Here is a 20,129-nt window from a genome sequence, read left to right on the forward strand (position 1 = left end):
ATGATTTCTTACAGGAAGTTTATTTTTGGTCACGAATTTTATAATTAATATTAGCATTATTTATAATAGCCAAAATAGGACACAATACACCAATTTAGGGGAAGACTTTAGTGAACTGTGGATAGTGTACTATGAAGCTATTCAAAATGATACAGCCAAAAAACATACAGTCATGCTTCAGCATCTGCAGGGGGAATGGCTCCAGGAGATCCTGGGGGGCACCAGTGTCCGCAGGTGCTAGAGTCCCTTATATAAAAGAGTGAAACCAGTGGATACAAAGGGCTGGCTGTACGTAACTTAAAATATGATATGATGCTGCACAAAAAGCAATCAACTTATAAAGCTCTTCATGTAACTGTAAAGATAACAGCTAGAGAAAAGGGCTGAAGAGATAGTGGGTTGTGCTTGGGAGGTAAGTTTATGGGTGTTTTTTGGTCTTTTCTTCCTACTTCATTTCCATATTTTCTTCAGTGAACATTTACTATTTTTAAGAGCAAAATGACTTGAAACCAACTGTAAAGAAATTCAAAGAATGGAAAAGTTCTCTAGAAAATATCTAAGGAAGGATTATTTGTTTTGCAGAAAACTGGTTCCAGTGAAACTGAAGTCATAAGTTATGTGGAGGAGGCTGGATTTGAGACCCTGGAAGACTCCGTGTTTTGACTGTCCCTGGAACATTCTCAAAATCAGCTCATGCTCACGAGCCTCCGTGATGACAATGCAAAGGCTGTTTCCTGGCTTTGAGCAGTCTGGAGTCTACAGGACACTCAATTTAGCTGGAAGGTGATGCAACCTGACAAGTGTGGACGCCTCGTCACACTCTCCTAACACACACTGGGTGACTGATGCGTCCATCCTGCCAGGTCTGATCTCTGCACGGGCCGCACCTCCTCACCCTCCAGTCACCTGATCTGCATTACTCACCTCACACATTTTTGTGCGAGAGAGACGGTTATTAAGGCTAATGTCAGTTGTTTTTACTCTGGTAGTCAGCCACCAACAGTAATAATCAACTAAAATCTCAGGAAGAGAGCATTTTGTACCTTTCTGGAATGAACAGTGAACTTGTATTCAAGACTGTCTGTCCTACAGCACGTGGGAGCCATGGTGCTTTTATTCTGAGTTCAGGAATACTTTTTCAAGTAATGTGTGGGTGGGGGTGTGTGTGGTGGAGGGAGATGGAGAGACAGGAGAGAGGAGGGAGGCAGAGAGGTACAATCAAGTTAGCATCACTGCAGACAAACTCATTTCAAACCATACAGAGCTAACGAATCAGTCTATGCCCAATGAGGGGACAGGATTTTGTTTGAAGATTGTATTCTCGAAGGCAGCCTTGATATTTCAGGAATACACTGAGAAAGGCACTGGGTGGAATCGTGCTGGAAGAGGATCACTCTACCAAGAATGACTTTTCTGAAGAGATGTCTGCTCGCAAAGACTTCAGGCAACTTGCTGGGCATCTGGTCAGGGAGGGCTGCATCAACCCTGGCGCCAGAGGTTTGGAATGGGTCCTACACAGTCCTCATCACACACCCCGATCTAGACAGGAATCCCTCCCGTGACACCCTCACGTGCTGCTGGTGGTTTAGTCACTCAGTTGTGTCCTTGCTATCCCATGGACTGTAGACTGCCAGGCTCCTCTGTCCATGGGATTTTCCAGGCAAGAAGACTGGAGTGGGTTGTCATTTCCTTCTCCAGGGGATCTTCCCGGGTCTCCTGCATTGCAGAAAGATTCTTTACTGCTGAGGCACCAGGGAAGCTTGACATCTTCCTGTATTGTTCGCAGCTAGCTCCTGGGCAGAGGAAGGGTAGGATGGGCAGCTGGAAACTGAAGGGACCCAACAGTGCTGACTGTACAGGGCCCTGGAACAGGAAGCTTAGGACTGGGAAAGGCCACAGTGCTCAGAATGGCCTCTGCCAGGGCCCACTTTTTACATGCTTGTCATACTTGATTTAGCCAGTCAGTTTGATCCAAGAATGGGGAAGGTTGACTACCAAATCGTTCCAGGGGTTGTTCTCCTGATAAACATCCACTGCACCTAGCAGGAACTGGGTCCAGGATAACAGGCACAGGGATCTGGCAGCTATCAGTTACTGCCCACTTCCAAGTGTCAGGGAACAAATGTGCCCCACTCCCCATTCATATGTTAAAACTCTACACCCTACTGTGATGGCATTTGGAGGTGAGGCTTTGGGGGAAAATGAGGCTGGAATGCTCAGGAATGGGATTAGTGCTCTACAAGGGGACCCCAAAGAATTTCTCCCCCATGTGATGATATGAGAAGTTGCCATTCTGCAGCCAGGAAGAAGACTCTCATGAGAATCCCAGCACGCTGACACAATGATCTGGGACTTCCAGTCTCCAAAACTGTGATAAATAAATTTCTGTTGTTTATAAGCCCCCTAGACTGTATGCTTTGTTAAGGCAGCCAGGTGTCAGGAGCTGCACCAGACTCTATGCACAGAAATGCAAAAAAGCAAAAGGTTGTCTGAGGAAGCCTAACAAATAGTTGGGAAAGGAAGAGAAACTAAAGGCAAAGGAGAAAAGGAAAGATACACCCATTTGAATACAGAGTTCCAAAGAATAGCAAGGAGAGATAACAAAGCCTCCTCAGTGATCAGTGCAAAGAAATAGAGGAAAACAATAGAATGGGAAAGACTAGAGATCTCTTCAAGATAATTAGAGATACCAAGGGAACATTTCAGGCAAAGATGGGCTCGATAAAGGACAGAAATGGTATAGACCTAACAGAAGCAGAAGATAAAAGGAAGAGGTGGCGGGAATACACAGAAGAACTATACAAAAATCTTCATGACCCAGATAACAATGATTGTGTGATCACTGACCTAGAGCCAGGACATCCTTGAATGCAAAGTCAACTGGGCCTTAGGAAGCATCACTACAAACAAAGCTAGTGGAGGTGATGGAATTCCCGTTGAGCTACTTCAAATCCTGATGATGCTATGAAAGTGCTGCATTCAATATGCCAGCAAATTTGGAAAACTCAGCAGTGGCCACAGGACTGGAAAAGGTCAGTTTTCATTCCAATTCCGAAGAAAGGCAATGCCAAAGAATGTTCAAACTACCTCACAATTGCACTCATCTCACATGCTAGCAAAGTAATGCTCAAAATTCTCCAAGCCAGGCTTCAACAGTATGTGAACCATGAACTTCCAGATGTTCAAGGTGGATTTAGAAAAGATCAAACTGCCAACATCCATTGGATCATCGAAAAATAAGAGTTGCAGAAAAACATCCACTTCTGCTTTATTGACTACGCCAAAGCCTTTGATTGTATGGATCACAACAAACTGTGGAAAATTCTTAAAGAGACAGGAATAACAGACCACCTTACCTGCATCCTGAGAAATCTGTATACAGGTCAAGAAGCAACAGATAGAACTGGACATGGAACAAAAGACTGGTTCCAAATCGGGAAAGGAGTATGTCAAGGCTGTGTATTGTCACCGTGCTTATTTAAATTATATGCAGAGTACATCATGAGAAATGCCAAACTGGATGAAGCACAAGCTGGAATCAAGATTTCCAGGAGAAATATCAATAACCTCAGATATGCAGATGACATCACACTTATGGCAGAAAGCAAAGAAGAACTAAAGAGCGTCTTGATGAAAGTGAAACAGGAGAGTGAAAAAGCTGGCTTGAAACTCAACATTCAGAAAACTAAGATCGTGGCATCTGGTCCCATCACTTCAGGGCCAACAGATGGGGAAACAATGGAAACAGTGAGAGACGTTATTTTTTCGGTCTCCAAAATCACTGCAGATGGTGACTGCAGTTATGAAATTAAAAGACGCTTGCTTCTTGGAAGAAAAGCTATGACCAACCTGCTACTGCTGCTGCTAAGTCGCTTCAGTCATGTCTGACTCTGTGCGACCCCACAGACGGCAGCCCACCAGGCTCCTCCGTCCCTGGGATTCTCCAGGCAAGAACACTGGAGTGGGTTGCCATTTCCTTCTCCAATGCATGAAAGTGAAAAGTGAAAGTGAAGTCGCTTAGTCGTGCCCAAGTCTTCGCGACCCCATGGACTACAGCCTACCAGGCTCCTCCATCCATGGGATTTTCCAGGCAAGAGTACTGGAGTGGGGTGCCATTGCCTTCTCTGATGACCAACCTAGACAGCATACTAAAAAGCAAAGACATTGCTTTTCCAATAAAGGTCCGTCTAGTCAAAGCTATGGTTTTTTCAGTATTCATGTATGGATGTGAGAGTTGGACTGTAAAGAAAGCTGAGCACCAATGAATGGATGCTTTTGAACTGTGTTGTTGGAGAAGACTCTTGAGAGTCCCTTGAACTGCAAGGAGATTCAACCAGTCCATCCTAAAGGAAATCAGTCCTGAATGTTCATTGGAAGGACTGATGTTGAAGCTGAAACTCCAATACTTTGGCCACCTGATGTGAAGAACTGACTCATCTGAAAAGACCCTGATACTGGGAAAGATTTACAGTAGGAGGAGAAGGGGACGAAGGAGGATGAGATGGTTGGATGGCATCACTGACCCGATGGACATGAGTTTGAGTAAGCTCCAGGAGTTCGTGATGGACAGGGAACTCTGGCATGCTGCAGTCCATGAGGTGGCAAAGAGTCAGACACGACTGAGTGACTGAACTGAACTGAAGGTTGACCACAAGTCCGGGTGAACCCAATAAGGTAGAGGGGATGATCAGGAAACAAGCTTAAGCCTGGATGGGACCAAGAGGGCAGAAGCTGCAAAGATGGGCAAAATATTTGATCATTCTGATTGATCTAGAATCTCTGTGAATGGTGTTCAGGAACCTGTACTATTCTTATGTTAGGCACACCCAAACGAGCATATCAGAATCACCTAGAGGGGTTATTAAAGTGAATCAGAGTTTGTGATTGAGCAGTTCTGGGTAGTGTCTGAGAATCTGTGTTTCTCATAAGTTCTCAGGTGATGCCAATGCTGGTTTCCCAGCCACAGTTTGAGAACAATTGCCCTGGGTAGTTCTGACGAATATCAATATTTGACATCCCTCCAAAAAATAACAAAATAAAAATGAAGGACATCCCTGGGAGTACAGTGGTTGAGACTCCGAATTCCCAATGCAGGGGACACTGGCATGCAGAGTGGCAAAAATGAACACATACACCTGAAATGAAAACCAACAGCTGAAGGAGTGGAAAAGACTGGAGGGGCGGGGTGTCGGGGGACCAAAACTACCCCCTTGTCAACTGATTTCTTGATGACTGATCTCTTTCAAGCGGTGTGTATGTGTGTGTGTGTGTGTGTTTTGGAAACCTAGGACTGTGAAAACTGTCTCTGCCTAAGAGGCTAGATGAGAAGAAAGCCACCCCAAGTATGGCTAGTCCTCTGGAGAGACGCTGGCCTCAGACCTGCCTCCCTTGACCTCGGCAATAGCATTATCCGGGTACTGAGCCTGTTTCAATCCTGTATCCAATATCAAGCCTGTATCCAATCCCAAAGAAAGGCAATGCCAAAGAACGCTCAAACTACCGCACAGTTGCACTCATCTCACACGCTAGTAAAGTAATACTCAAAATTATCCAAGCCAGGCTTCAGCAATATGTGAACCGTAAACTTCCTGATGTTCAAGCTGGTTTTAGAAAAGGCAGATGAATCAGAGATCAAATTGCCAACATCCGCTGGATCATGGAAAAAGCAAGAGAGTTCCAGAAAAGCATCTATTTCTGCTTTATTGACTATGCCAAAGCCTTTGACTGTGTGGATCACAATTAAATGTGGAAAATTCTTCAAGAGATGGGAATACCAGACCACCTGACCTGCCTCTTGAGAAATCTGTATGCAGGTCAGGAAGCAACAGTTAGAACTGGACATGGAACAACAGACTGGTTCCAAATAGGAAAAGGAGTATGTCAAGGGTGTATATTGTCACCCTGCTTATTTAACTTATATGCAGAGTACATCATGACAAATGCTGGACTGGAAGAAGCACAACTGGAATCAAGATTTCCGGGAGAAATATCAATAACCTCAGATATGCAGATGACACCACTCTTATGGCAGAAAGTGAAGAGGAACTAAAAAGCCTCTTGATGAAGGTGAAAGTACAGAGTGAAAAAGTTGGCTTAAAGCTCAACATTCAGAAAACAAAGATCATGGCATCCGGTCCCATCACTTCATGGGAAATAGATGGGCAAACAGTGGAAACAGTGTCAGACTTTATTTTTTTGGCTCCAAAATCACTGCAGATGGTGACTGCAGCCATGAAATTAAAAGATGCTCCTTACTCCTTGGAAGGAAAGTTATGACCAACCTAGATAGCAGAGAAGGCAATGGCACCCCACTCCAGTACTCTTGCCTGGAAAATCCCATGGATGGAGGAGGCTGGTAGGCTGCAGTCCATGGGGTCGCTGGGAGTCAGGCACAACTGAGCGACTTCACTTTCACTTTTCACTTTCATGCATTGGAGAAGGAAATGGCAACCCATTTCAGTGTTCTTGCCTGGAGAATCCCAGGGACGGGGAAGCCTGGTAGGCTGTAGTCTATGGGGTCGCACAGAGTCAGACACGACTGAAGCGACTTAGCAGCAGCAGCAGCAGATAGCATATTCAAAAGCAGAGACATTACTTTGCCAACAAAGGTTCGTCTAGTCAAGGCTATGGTTTTTCCCGTGGTCATGTATGGATGTGAGAGTTGGACTGTGAAGAAGGCTGAACGCCGAAGAATTGATGCTTTTGAACTGTGGTGTTGGAGAAGACTCTTGAGAATCCCTTGGACTGCAAGGAGATCCAACCAGTCCATTCTGAAGGAGATCAGCCCTGGGAGTTCTTTGGAAGGAATGATGCTAAAGCTGAAACTCCAGTAGTTTGGCCACCTCATGCAAAGAGTTGACTCATTGGAAAAGACTCTGATGCTGGGAGGGATTGGGGGCAGGAGGAGAAGGGGACGTCAGAGGATGAGATGGCTGGATGGCATCACTGACTCGATGGACGCGAGTCTGGGTGAACTCCGGGAGTTGATGATGGACAGGGAGGCCTGGCGTGCTGCGATGTATGTGGTTGCAAAGAGTTGGACACGACTGAGTGACTGAACTGAACTGAACTGAGCCTGTATCACTGTCTGATATCAGGGTATGAGTGGCTGGGGTAGCAGAGAGTAAACCATGTGTCTCCACAGTGGGTTTGACCCTTCCTCCTCCAGCTTGTGGAACTCACACTCAGTCTTTGCGGATCTGTACCCCTCTTCCCTCCGCCAAGCCTTCAAAGGCAGATTTGGGTTGATCCTGTCTCTGGGGCTGCATTCTGGGTCTCAGCCCCTCTTTCAGAGTGATTGACAGTGGCCCCTAAGTTTTTTGGCACTAGAGACTGGTTTTATGGAAGAACAATTTTTCCACAGATTGGGGATGGGGAGGGATAGTTTTAGGATGATTCAAGCACATAACACTCATTGTGCACTTTATTTATATTATTATTACATCAGCACCACCTTAGATCATTAGGAATTAGATCCCAGAGGTTGCGAACCCTTGCTATAGGATGTACCATCCAAGATGATGGGGCTCATATGAAATGTATTTTTTATCTGCAGCATCTGGGACAGTCCCTGACTCTTAGAAGGGTAAGTGTTTACTGGATCCTCTTAAGCCCTCTTGCCACCCTGGCACAGATCCTTGCAGATAGCTGGTACTAAATGCTATTTGGCAGAGATCATCAAGGCCTAAAATAAAAGCATGGAGAAGAGACAGGTGTCTAATATGAACCTGATTGGAAATAACCAGGAGACCCGTGTGTGCCTGGCCACCTGGCTGATGTTGCCTGGGTCTCTCTCTGCTGACGATGTGGCTATGTTGTAATGTGTAAGTTGCCATAGAAAGGACTTGGGTTTTTAGTGGTGTGTTCTGTTTTTACTACCATGTCATGGCAAATCAGTGTGAGCACTTCACAGTAAACACCCTCATCAGCAGGTGGATTAGCCGTGGGCACTCATCTCTTTCTGTCAATTGCCAGGAGGGTGGACAGCTACCTTCCTCCCAAGAGGCTTTACAGTCACAGGCTCAGAACAAACAGTGGTTCTGCATGACAGCCTTTCCAATACGGATTTCAGCCCATCTCTTCAGTATTTGGGATGCACTGGGGAGACTGGAGGGGGAAGGGCAGTTTGCCAGCAGCTCGGCAACCTGGGCCTTACTGAAATGCCTCAAGGACTGCTGCTATTGATGCAGCCTGGGGAGGAACTCTGTGTGGGCAGAAAACATCCTGATTAAAAATCCAAACGTTTTCACAGGGAGGCCTGTATGTGTCAGGACCATCTGCTGGTGGAATTAATAAACCTTAGGTGCTAATTTGTTAAGGAAAAAAGTAGATATGTGGAAGTGAGAACAGAGAACCGAAAACAGTCTTTGATGGCACGAGTGAAGGTGGAAAATCTGATTAGAATAGGACTTTGTGTCAGCCCCAGGGTCTCCACCTGTTGCAGGTATTCCTGCTTTCACCAACAACAAACCACGTTCCAGAGTTCAAACTTTTCGAAAACCATTACCTTTTAAAGACTGACCCTTATTTCTCCCGCCAGTATCCCTCTTTTTAAGGCAACAGATGTCAATGTAAACGCGGTTCAGAACGAGCAACCTGTAACTTAATTGATAGTGAATTGTCCATCTGCAAACTGAACACGAGCACATCTCATTTCCACCCCCAAATCTTGGCATTCTGTGTTCTCACCCTTGTCTGCATCATCTCTGAGCTAGGACCAACGCCGCAGCCTCTCAATATCCTGGCCTCCAGTACTGCCTTTCTTTGAAGCATCTAAGCAAAAGGGCATCTGCAGAGCTCAGCCCCCGTCCAAAACACTTAAATAACTCCAGCACCTTCAAGTTGAAGCTCCTTTTAAAACAAAGCCCCCTCTGACTTGGCTCCTCCATCATCTCTCCACCCACATCACCAGGGAGCACCCCTCTATCACAAGCACCATGTCCCTCAAATACCTCCGAGCGTCCGCCAAAGCTTTCTCCGACAGAAAAGCCTTTTCCATTACGTCCCCGCCCCCCCCCCCGCCCCCCCCCCCCCGCCCATCTTGTTGACAGTTTATTTTCTAAGTTTCGGCTCTTTGCCACCAGGAAGTCTCTGTTCCCCAGGTACCTTCTGTTGGATGCTACTTTTATCACTTATATTATTTAAACTTCTCCTGTCTCGTTTAAAGTCGAAACATGCCGAGGTTGAGAACACGGCCCTGTTTATCACCGTGTGCCTAACAGCAGGGTAGGAACTGGCAGAACTTAGACAATGAAAAAAGAAAGGTAGTTTCTTAAACGTAATCCGGAAGAGAAAGCTATATTCACATCAGACCAAACGAACCAAACTCAAAGCAGCAGACTCACTTTATTAAAGCTGCGTGGGGACGGGAGAAATTAAATCATCTCTAGATTTTAATAAAGAAGTAACCACCTCCTCAGCGGTCCAGTGGTTAAGAGTCCAGCCAATGCAAGCCACACAGGCTCCATTCCTGCTTCGGGAATATTCCACATGCCTTGGAGCAACTACTGAGCCGGGGCACTAGGGTCCGAGCCCCACAACCAGAGACGCCAGCGCGAGAGGCCCGCTAGCCGCAACTGCAGAAAGCGCCAGCAGCAACAGACCCAGCGAAGCCAAAAATAAAAACAATCTAATGAACGGGAAAAAAAAGAATAGGAACTCACAGTTGGCGTCACTCTCCCTTCAGGAACGCCTGCCGCAACCTCGTGGGCCTACCTTCACCTGGGCAGCTTGAGCCCCTGCTGAGAACCGAGCTTCCGGGAGCCGGAACCACCCCTTCGGCTCACGTGACCCACGTGCCTTATTTTAATGTTCCAATGGCCTCTTTTCCCCATAAAGGTGGGTTATCAGTTTTGTTTCATTTATTAAAATAAAAACCCAAGATTTGCCCCTGCTAGGTGATAAAAATGAATGAAAATGCATCAGCCTGAGGGAAAACTGTGAGAAAGAAATCAACACTTAAGTCACTGACGTCACAGTTCAGAGGTCAGCCAGATTCTTCTTAAAGAGCTGGATCCTTAGCCCTTTTCAGCTGTGAGAGCCAGTAGCTCTAGTTCCTTGGACACACACATACTATCCTCGGTTAAGGGGTCAGGGACTTCAACAAACCAACAGAACTTTAAACAGCAAAGCTTGCGCTTCCACCCTCAGTGACATCACCCTTCAAAGAATTGATCACACTCAGCAAGACCCTGGAATTTTGCACTAGGAATGAATTACCTCAATAAGCAGACGACTTTCCTGCATAAGCTTGCCAGATATAGCAAGAAAAAAGAAGAGGCCCAGTTAACTTTGAATTGCCAATAAATATTGCAAAAACAACTCTGAGACACTGGAAGCCAAGTAAAACAAACAAGCAAAGAGACCATTTGTAGGTGAAGAAATCCAAGAAATAGAGGGAGACCACCGTGGAGCAGAAAACTCACCATATCTTAGCTGCATGAGCTCTCCTTGCAGAAACCCTATGCTGCTGCTGAAGCTTTCTCCAACGGAAAAGCCTTTTCAATTCTTCCCCCATCTTGTTGACAATTTATTTTCTAAGCCTTGGCTCTTGCCACCAGGAAGTCTGTGTTCCCTGGTTACTTTCTGTTGGATGCTACTTTAATCACTTATTATATTATTTAAACTTTTCCTGTCTCATTTAAAGTTAAAACTCTGAGGTTGAGAACAGCAGGGTAGAAACTGATTGAACTTAGACAATGAAAAGGAAAGGCAGTTTCTCAAGCATAAGCCAGAACAGAAACTATATTCATCTCAGGCCAAACAAACCAAATTGAACCCTGCCCGTCTGTGCCCAGGTCACCTTTCAACAACCTGTGTACAACTTCCTGGGAAGCTCACTACCCTTCTTGTTGGGAAGCAGTATCTGTATCTATCTAGCTATCCGGCTATTTACCTGTCAACCTATTGGTATAAATATCTAATGGTTTAGAATAAGGCTTAGAGTCATAAGTGACCAGCATCTGAATTCCTGGCCTCCCCAGTCAGCTGTGTGACCTGGAACAAACCTATGAACCTCTCAGCCTTGGTCCCTCCTGTACCAAATAGGAATAATACATGGTAACTACAGGTTTGCAGAGACTGGCACATGCTTAAAGCATTATTGTTGTCAGCTATTAAAATTACCAATGCATTTCTCTGTGGTATTGTGACAAAACACTGTGACTGGTCCCCTGGCTTCCCCACCCAGTCTAACTCCAAATGAGGAGATTTCACACCAGCCTCAGAGTGTCTCTATCTCCTTCATCCTGTGGCCCTTGTGGGGTCTCTCTTCCTGACCCCCTGCTGCTCCTCTGTGCCTAGAACAGGGCCTGGTACACAGATGGCACAGGTTCCTCTGAATGGCTGTCCTGGGCCTGGTCGGATAAAGAACCCCTCCACCTCCCAACCTCAACCTCAGACATCTCCCCTCCCACCTCGCCACTGTCTTCTCACCAACTCAGTGTCCTGGCTGCCTTTTGGTTGAATTTAACAGACCAGCTTCTTACCCTCTCTTGTCTTTCCTCTGAGTAAATCGTTATTTCTAGGTTTTGAAATGCACAGAATTAAGAGTTCTAAATTCTTTTGTTTTTTATTATTACTTTTTGGCCATCCCGCATGGCATGTGGGCTCTTAGTTCTCCGACCAGGAATTGAACCAGTGCCCCCTGCTCTGAAAGCACAAAATCTTAACCACTGGACCACCAGAGAAGTCCTGAGAGTACTAAATTCTTGTCCCAACTTTCTAATTGTCTGTCTTACCATGGACTTACCATGTCACCTCTTTCCCTCCATTACATAAATACAAAGGGATAAAACCTGCATATCCTGCTTCTTAGTGTGAAGAGCACTTTGAAGATTATTTTTGAAAATTCAAATGCAAGTCATTATACTTTGTTAGTTAAAATCCTAAGGTATATACATTTCCTGGAATGGTTTGTGTGATTCCTAACAATCGGTAAGAATATATAGAAAAAGTCCAATTTTCAGAGATTGGGGAATAAAAGGATGGTAGCTGATTTTGTCTAAATTGTGAGCTCTGTTGAGTGTCGTGGTTTACACGTGGGTTGTGGAATTGGAACATTTAGTCTGTATGGCCCATTCGGCATGAGGGGAAAGGGGACCCCTTTTGGAACAAGCAGCCTGACTACAGATGGTGATCAGGAGGGCAGAGCCTGGTGACGTCACCCCAAATGCTGCCCTAGGCTCTCCACCCTCCAGCTTTGTCAGGGTCAGAGATGGGGGTGGGCGGGTAGGGATAAAGGCCTGGCACTTTGGGACAGCAGTCAAGAATCACAGCCAAACTTTAAGCCTGGGCTATGCTCTGATTATTTAAATACCACATCGTATGTACTGTATAGCACAGGGAACTCTACTCAATGCTCTGTAGTTACCTAAATGGGAAGAAGTTCCCTAAAAGTGGGAATATATGTATACATATGGCTGATTCACTTTGTTGTACAGTACAAACTAACATAACACTGTAAAGCAACTATACTCCCATAAAAATTAATTTTTAAAAAGATACTTAGAATGCAAATCTATAGGCATTGCATGTAGTCTCACGAGGCCCTATTTTGATTAATAATATGCTTGGGGGTTTCTGAAGTCACTTTTGTAAGTATGATCTGCTGACAATAAAACTAAAAGCTGAAAATGGTTCAAGAAAAAGTGACACCATGTAATGAACTGATACATATGTGTGAGTACTCATGATGTTCTGGAATCAGAGAAATGAAAGGTCAATGCCAGAGAGGGAAACTGAGGGAGGATTTGGCATCTGACTGAGAACCCTACTGCCTGACTTATTTTATTAACATAATTACACAGTTTTATTAATTGTATTATTGAAAGTATTAAATATTAAAATTTATACTAAGAATTGAAAATATTTAAGAAAAAAGTGATAATGAAAGAAACAAATTTAAGAAAAAAAGTGAACTCTCAGGTGAGTTCAACATTCATTCTGGTTAGGGACTGCACCAGGGAAGGCATTGGTTAGGGAATGTACCCACATTCTTTGTCCGTTTTTTGATGACCATCTCAAGTGACTTGGGAGAAAGAACAATGACTTACTTATTTACAGAACAATTTGCTAGTATTTGGAGAGCTGTGATTCTAGAACTTTACAAATGTTATCCTGTCAAATAAGTGGCAATTGTCTGAATGCACCCCTAGTGATCAGACTCCAGAATTCATATTCTTAGACACTGTACTAGGCTGCCTAGGTAAGGCCGCGGTGTCTGTCGTTTTGTCATAGAACACTTTGGGGGTAGATCCAGAGATTGAACATAAGTATTTGATTTTAAAAGGCTTTTTCCCGAAATCATTATGGTTGGCCAGAGAATTCTTCTAATTGTCATAAAGGAAAATATAGCCAACTCTTAAACTACAATGAGATACTACCTCACACCAGTCAAAATGACCATCATCAAAAAGCCTATAAACAATAAATGCTGGATAGAGTGTGGAGAAAAGGGAACCCTCCTACACTGTTGGTGGGAATGTAAACTGGTACAACTACTATGGAGAACAGCATGGAGGTTCCTTAAAAAAACTAAAAATAGAGCTGCCATATGATCCAGCAATCCCACTCCTGGGCATATATCTGGAGAAAACCATTGTTGGAAAGGATACATACATCCCAATGCTCATCACAGCACTGTTTACAATAGGCAAGACATGGAGACAACTTGAATGTCCATTATCAGAGGACTGGATAAAGAAGGTGTGGTATATATATACACAATGGAATATTATTCATCCATTAAAAAGAATGATAGAATGCCATTTGCAGAAACATGGATGTACCTGGAGATTATTATACTAAGGGAAGTAAGTCAGAGAAAGTCAAATACCTTATGATATTGCTTATATGCTGAATCTAGAAAAATGATACAAATGAACTTATTTACAAAACAAACACAGACTTAGAGAACCAACTTATGTGTTGAAAGTGTTGGGGTCGGGGGAGGGATAGATTGAGTTTGGGATTGACATGCATATACTGCTATATTTAAAATGGATAACTGACAAGGACCTACTGTTTAGCACAGGGAACTCAGCTCAGTATTCTGTAATAACCTAAATGGATAAAAATTTTGAAAAAGAACAGATAATTGGATGGATATAACTGAATCACTTTGTTATACACCTGTAGCTAACACATTGTTAATCAACTATACTCCAATATAAAATGAAAATTAAAAGAGGAAATATATCCAATTCTTGATTATCTATGTTAATGGAGGTGAACAGCAGCATTGATAATCCAATATAGTTTGCAAAAATCACCTGGTGGTTGATTACATTACATTGCTTTAAAAATTACATGACATTTTAAAAGCTAATTATTACTATTTATGGACTTTTTAGAATTCAACATTTCTGGAGCATATTTGCTGTAGGGTATGGGTGGTGGGAGAGACTGGGAAAAGATTCATCAGGATTGACTGTCGCTTCCCAGATGTAAATAACCAAACATTTGATGGGAGGAATAACTCAATCATTCTATCTTAAGATAAAAGCTTAAGGCAGCTCCCACCTCACAGGTTGGAAGAGATGCAAGCTCACCTGAGGATGAAATTTATTATCCACATCTTCCGCCCTGGTGGAAAGATGCTGTTTCATACTCAGGTTTTGTGAGCTGTATAAAAACTCTGGAATGCTGAGAGAATCCAACTATCGGGCAAAATAGAATCTTCTTTTGTACAGTTAAATCGCAGGTGAACCACCCATACACAAAATGAACATCAGAATAAGTGCTAGAAAAGATGAAATAACCAAAGCAAATATTCCTTTCTCTAGTGCTTCTCCTTTCTAGTCATTGTGCAGCAACCCCAAGCAGCAATGCATTTCCCTGCACATATTAATTGGGACTAGGGTCTGGGGAATCTTGCATGGATGGCTAAGCATAGATAGTGTGCTATTTAGACATTTCCAGCACTTATTTTCCCATCTTCTAGAAACATCATCTCAATTCTCCTTTAACAAACTGTCTCTCCCCTATGAGTACATGATCAAGGTGCTCTTGTGGCTAACATAAATTGATCAGACTCTTCTAAGAATTTGGATATTGAACAGAGTGGCTTTGAAATCAGAAACAGAGCTAATTCAACCCAAAACAGCTCCCCCAAAAGACTGCACATTTCCTGCAGGTTCACCCCCAGGGTGGCCTGCTCCTTAGTCTCACCAAGGCTTGGGCATTCAGTGTCTCCATGGCTCAGGTGATCTGACCTGCGTCATTCCTTTATGTTTGCTCAGGTAAGCCAGAGTTGTTTCTGTTGCTTGCAAGCAGTGAGCCTAACCTGCAACAACCATGAAAACCAACAAATAAGACACGTTTGGGTGAAGGTGCCTATGGGGCACTTTAAAAAAAATACCTTGAGCTTGGTCAGACTCAGCTAATCCAGAGCCTTATTTATCAGATGATTAAGCTGAGAGATTCAAGGACTTTTCCCAAGGTTTCAAATCAGAAGCCAGGCCTTCTGACACTTTCCACCACCTTGCAAAACAGTGACAGTCTCCTCTGATTGGTTTGCTGGGGCACACAGGCGGGCAACTGATGCAAAATGCTACTTCAAAGACCCCTTCAATCAATTAATCAATGATTATTTATTGCAAGGCACTGTGCTAGGCACTATGGAGAGTACATGGAAGATAAGACCAAAGTCCCTGCCCTCAAGGAGCTTACAATCTAGTTGGGAAGACAAGGCATACATACAAGGAAAATTAACTAACAATACAGGAGTTGAGTTAAAATGCAAGATAACAGTACAAGAGACTTCCAAAAGTAGTACCTGATTAAATTACTAAGTGAGGGGTATTGACAGGGCTTGCAGCTCATTCAGAGGAAGGAGGTCAGCGAGGGTTGGAAGGCTTCACAGACAAGCTGGGGCTGGAGCTACCCTAGAACAGTCAAGATCGGGGATTAAAGAAGAGTGGGGGTATTTCAAGAAGGGGCAGCCAGATGCCCAAAAGGCACAGAGGTGAGACCAAAAGCAAGTGGTGTTCGGGGGCCAGTGAGGGCTCTGTGTGGCTGGGTATGGACTTAAGTTGTTATCAGATTAACAAGGGCCTCAGGTTTAGATTTTATCCTTTTAGCAATGGGGTTGGAAGAAACCTTAAAACAACAGATATCCTTAGATTAAGTGTAGAAAAGACTGAGTTAATCCAGAGGATCTACTCACGTTTGATCTTCAGGAGATTTATTTGTGGATTTTTGACCCTCTCTACTTCCAAAGAGGACCTGCAATGGTGTTTTCTCTGGGTTTTCTAGGTAGGGATCGTGGCCAGAGACTTTTGAGTCCCTCTAGGATCTTAAATTATAACTAGCACAAGGGTGAGTGAACAGATTCCCTGACAGGCAGGCAGGAAAAATGCTCCCAAAAGACAAGTATCTTTACAAATGACAGAATATTTATTAACAATACCTTTAAAAAAAGATTACATATGCTAGATCACTGGTAAATATCATTAACACTGGGGTTGGGAACTAGCTGGGGTGTTATTTTTTTTTTTCATTCATTTTATTATTTTGTTGATTTTTTTGTGTGTGTGATTTTAAATTTTGTCTTATTTCAACATAGAAGTAACCATATCAAACTAAGAAAGGAACACAGTTTGAAATACTGACAATATATTTTTTCCCAGTTACCACCCTAGTTTTTACACAAGTGGAATCCTGATTATGACTTTATTGGATAAATATAGCTAGAAGGTTGAAAAGTTAACTTATACTCTTTGTAAGCAAAAATGACAAATTACAGGCAAAATTTGAGCTCTCTGAGAAAGAAGAAAAGGTGCAGAGTGTTTACAAGTGAAAATTTTTATAGAAAATTTCATTGCATTTTATTTGCACTGTTCCACTAGTGTCAACTTACAAAACCTCCCCCGTTATAACAAATAGTTCTTTTCATAAGAATACGGTTTTGTTGATATTGTCATTTTCCAATGTGTGATTTTAAGACGTAGAAGATAAAGCTTATAAAGCAACAAGGCTACCTACTGCAAAACAGGAGAATCATCGAGATACCATACAGTTGTACTAAAGATCTCTTATAGAGTCATGAAAAAAATTCTTTGTGGCAACTATTTGCTGAAATAGGAGAAATCTGCCAGACTCCTTACATAATTCTGATTTAAAAGAAGGGCTCTATCATTAAAGAGATACACATATTATCTATAAGAGATTTCGTAAAGAAGTTATGAATCCATTGACAGAGAATTACTCTTTTCTTTGTTAAATGTACATTCAAAACAGATACATTTAAAGATAGTAAAATTATTCTTTATCCTTTGAAAGACGTGGTTGACTATAGTAACTTTTGGTCTATGTTACTACAGGATATGTAACTTCCAGTGTCATGGCTAAGATAATGCTACTACAAAGACAAGGCTAACTTAGTCGAGGGAAAAGAAAGTCTTACCGTACGATGCTAAATTCAGGGGTGGGAGTACTGCTCAAGGTACCTCTCGGGCAGTTAGTTTAGGTTTTGAGATTGCGGCCATTCCTGAAATCATCTCAAGTTGTGTGGAACAACAAAATTCACAACAGGGCTGGAAAACATATTGTACAATGGCTAAACGACTTGATTCAGTGCATCAGACATCCCGTGAGTCATTCCTACAGCGGCCTTGAGTTACAGACCAATCCTTCAGCTGTGCTGCCTCCAGACCCTTGTAGAACCGTACAAGGAGTCTGCGATGTATTGACCAGGGTGAGTTTCCAACTCTGTCTTTAAAGGAAATACTTTCAAATAATAATCACATGATTGTGTTGCCCATAGCATTTTACAGCAGAGGAAAAAAATTAATATCTACATTTCATGTTAACTTTAAAAAATCCTATAAAACACTAAATATATAATAAAAAATATGCATATAAGGACATATGTAAACTGCTTTGGTAACATCATATTACAGATGTCTTCAGTGCATTGCAGAGTTTCCAAAGAAACTTCAGACAAAGCTAGATTTGCTTTGAGGAAGTACTGTAGAATGCCATTCCTAAAGAAGCAAAAAACATTTTTTTTTCCAGTAATAAGATGTACTTGAACAACAATATTACTTAGTACTGGGCGTCTTCAAAACAACTAGCTAAATGTTGCTTATATTATAAAGAGAAAGTCCTTCGGAGAACTGTTGTCATAAACTGGACCTTGCTGTGAGGGAGATCATGATGGTACTGATGGCCGACAGCGTGCATGCATTTGAAGTGGACGGCCCGGCTCCTCTTGCATAGGCATCTGCAGAGAGAAGACATTCACTCAGTATCCACTCACCCTGGCAACAAAGGGAGGCAGGACACAGGGCTCTTGGAAATGGAAGAACTGTCTCAAGTCTATTGGAAATGACCATCTCTCTCTCTCTCTTTTTTTATTTTTAGCCTTTTTCTTTTTGGGGTATAGCCAACTTTAAACTTTTTCTTTTATATTGGGGTATAGCCAATTATGGGCTTTCCAGGTGGCACTAGTGGCCAAGAAGTCACCTGCCGATGTAAGAGACATGGGTCCGATCCCTGGGTTGGGAAGATCCCCTGGAGGAGGGCATGGCAACCCACTCCAGTATTCTTGCCTGGAGAATCCCACGGATAGAGGAGCCTGGCGGGCTACAGTCTATGGACTCACAAAGAGCCGGACACAACCGAAGCGACTAAGCCCAAGCCAATTAACAATACTGTGATAGTTTCCAGTGAACGATGAAGGGACTCAGCCATACATACAGATGTGTCCATCCTCCCCCAAACTCCCCTCCCATCCAGGCTGCCACATAACATTGATCCCTGTGCTAGACAGTGGACCTTGCTGGTTATCTGTTTTAAATACAGCAGTGTATACAGGCAACCATAAATTTGTTCTCTAAGTCTGTGAGTCTCTTTCTGTTTTCTAAGTAAGCTCACTTGTATCAAGACCAACTCTTGTTGACTGTTTTAGTCTCTGTTCTATGACACCCTAGCTATGAACTTGGGAGCAGGTGGTAGACATCTCTGGACCTCTATTTAAGCATTTGTTAAGGGAGGGTGTCCACATCTAACATGAGAAGAAACTTCAAAATAACTGCAAACACTACAGATAAATACTAGGATATCAATGATGCAGCAAAATAAACATTGATGTTCTCTTTCGAATTCAAGCTTTGTGCTGGGCACAGAGCCATATGACAATTCCTACAAAAACCCTGAGAGCCTCTGGTATGGTTATTACACAATTTAACAGATAAGGAAACTGGGGCCCAGAAAAGGAAGATAAGTCTAAGATTATCCACTTAGTAAAGACCTGAATTGGGATTCCAACACATATATATCTAAATATACCTATTTTTTCCCAACAAAATAATTTTTTAAAAACTTTTCCTTATATGTCTTATATTGTTTTCACAGTAAGAAGTTACCAACCGTCATTTGAGTTTTATCAAGATTGTAAGATCTCTAACCATCAAAATGGAAAATCTCTTGAGAAAGAGACCATGTTTTATTCATGGCTACAGCCTTATCATCTAATCATTATAACAATAAAATTGCTTCAAATATGTTTTTGTAATGAATTAAATCAAGAATTATCAATCTTAAAAAAACAGTTCTTGAAATGATAAGCAAGTATGAAGTCAGATTTTAAGAAGTGAGATAAATTAACCCCAAAACAAACTCCAATCTTGTGTTTTTTGTGGCCTGGAGATTACTTCCACATCTCACCATAAATTTGGTTCCTTTCAACAGAAGTTAGAGCCTCTTCTGAGATGTAGAAACCAATTCTCCCCAGTGTTTGCAAAGAAAAAAATGTGTTACTATTTGCATGCAAAAGAGGTGTAGTAAATATAAACCTCATCTGGAAGATGACAAATTACTCCTGAATCTGGAGCATGTTCTTGGTGCAGCCTACATTTCCCACCAGAAGTCCTGTTCTATTCACTAGCAGTAACAAGTGCTTATTCAGAAGGGGGAAGTAACCAGTGAACATTTTCTTTTCTGATTTGAGGCATCCAAATTTGATAGATGCAGTTAAAACTGGTGGAGTGGATACTTTACTGTAACTGGATACAGCAAGGATACTAGACCCTTTCCTCATCCAATGAATAATAAAACAGATACTGAACAAAGGGACTGATGCTCAGGACTCTGTAGCAAGGATTGTCCATGATTTAAAATCTCCTATC

The 20,129-nt window shown here is 42.7% G+C and overlaps 2 protein-coding genes across 8 annotated transcripts in view; one reads left to right on the top strand and one right to left on the bottom strand.

Moving 5' to 3' along the window:
* The window catches only part of IL5RA (interleukin 5 receptor subunit alpha), a 40,381-nt gene extending 36,094 nt beyond the window's left edge, over positions 1 to 4,287 (top strand). The window contains exon 11 of the mRNA XM_070776302.1: positions 583 to 4,287. Within this exon, the coding sequence (XP_070632403.1) occupies positions 583 to 663 (81 nt within the window). The 3' untranslated portion in view covers positions 664 to 4,287. The remainder of the gene's footprint in view (positions 1 to 582) is intronic.
* An 11,279-nt stretch (positions 4,288 to 15,566) lies between these two features.
* Positions 15,567 to 20,129, bottom strand: part of CNTN4 (contactin 4) — a 1,025,129-nt gene continuing 1,020,566 nt past the window's right edge. For all 7 annotated transcript variants that reach the window (XM_070776310.1, XM_019985102.2, XM_070776305.1 and 4 more), the window contains one exon: positions 15,567 to 18,223. In XM_070776310.1, the coding sequence (XP_070632411.1) occupies positions 18,123 to 18,223 (101 nt within the window). In that variant the 3' untranslated portion in view covers positions 15,567 to 18,122. The remainder of the gene's footprint in view (positions 18,224 to 20,129) is intronic.

Source organism: Bos indicus, chromosome 22 (assembly GCF_029378745.1).
Source record: "Bos indicus isolate NIAB-ARS_2022 breed Sahiwal x Tharparkar chromosome 22, NIAB-ARS_B.indTharparkar_mat_pri_1.0, whole genome shotgun sequence".
NCBI lineage: Eukaryota > Metazoa > Chordata > Mammalia > Artiodactyla > Bovidae > Bos > Bos indicus.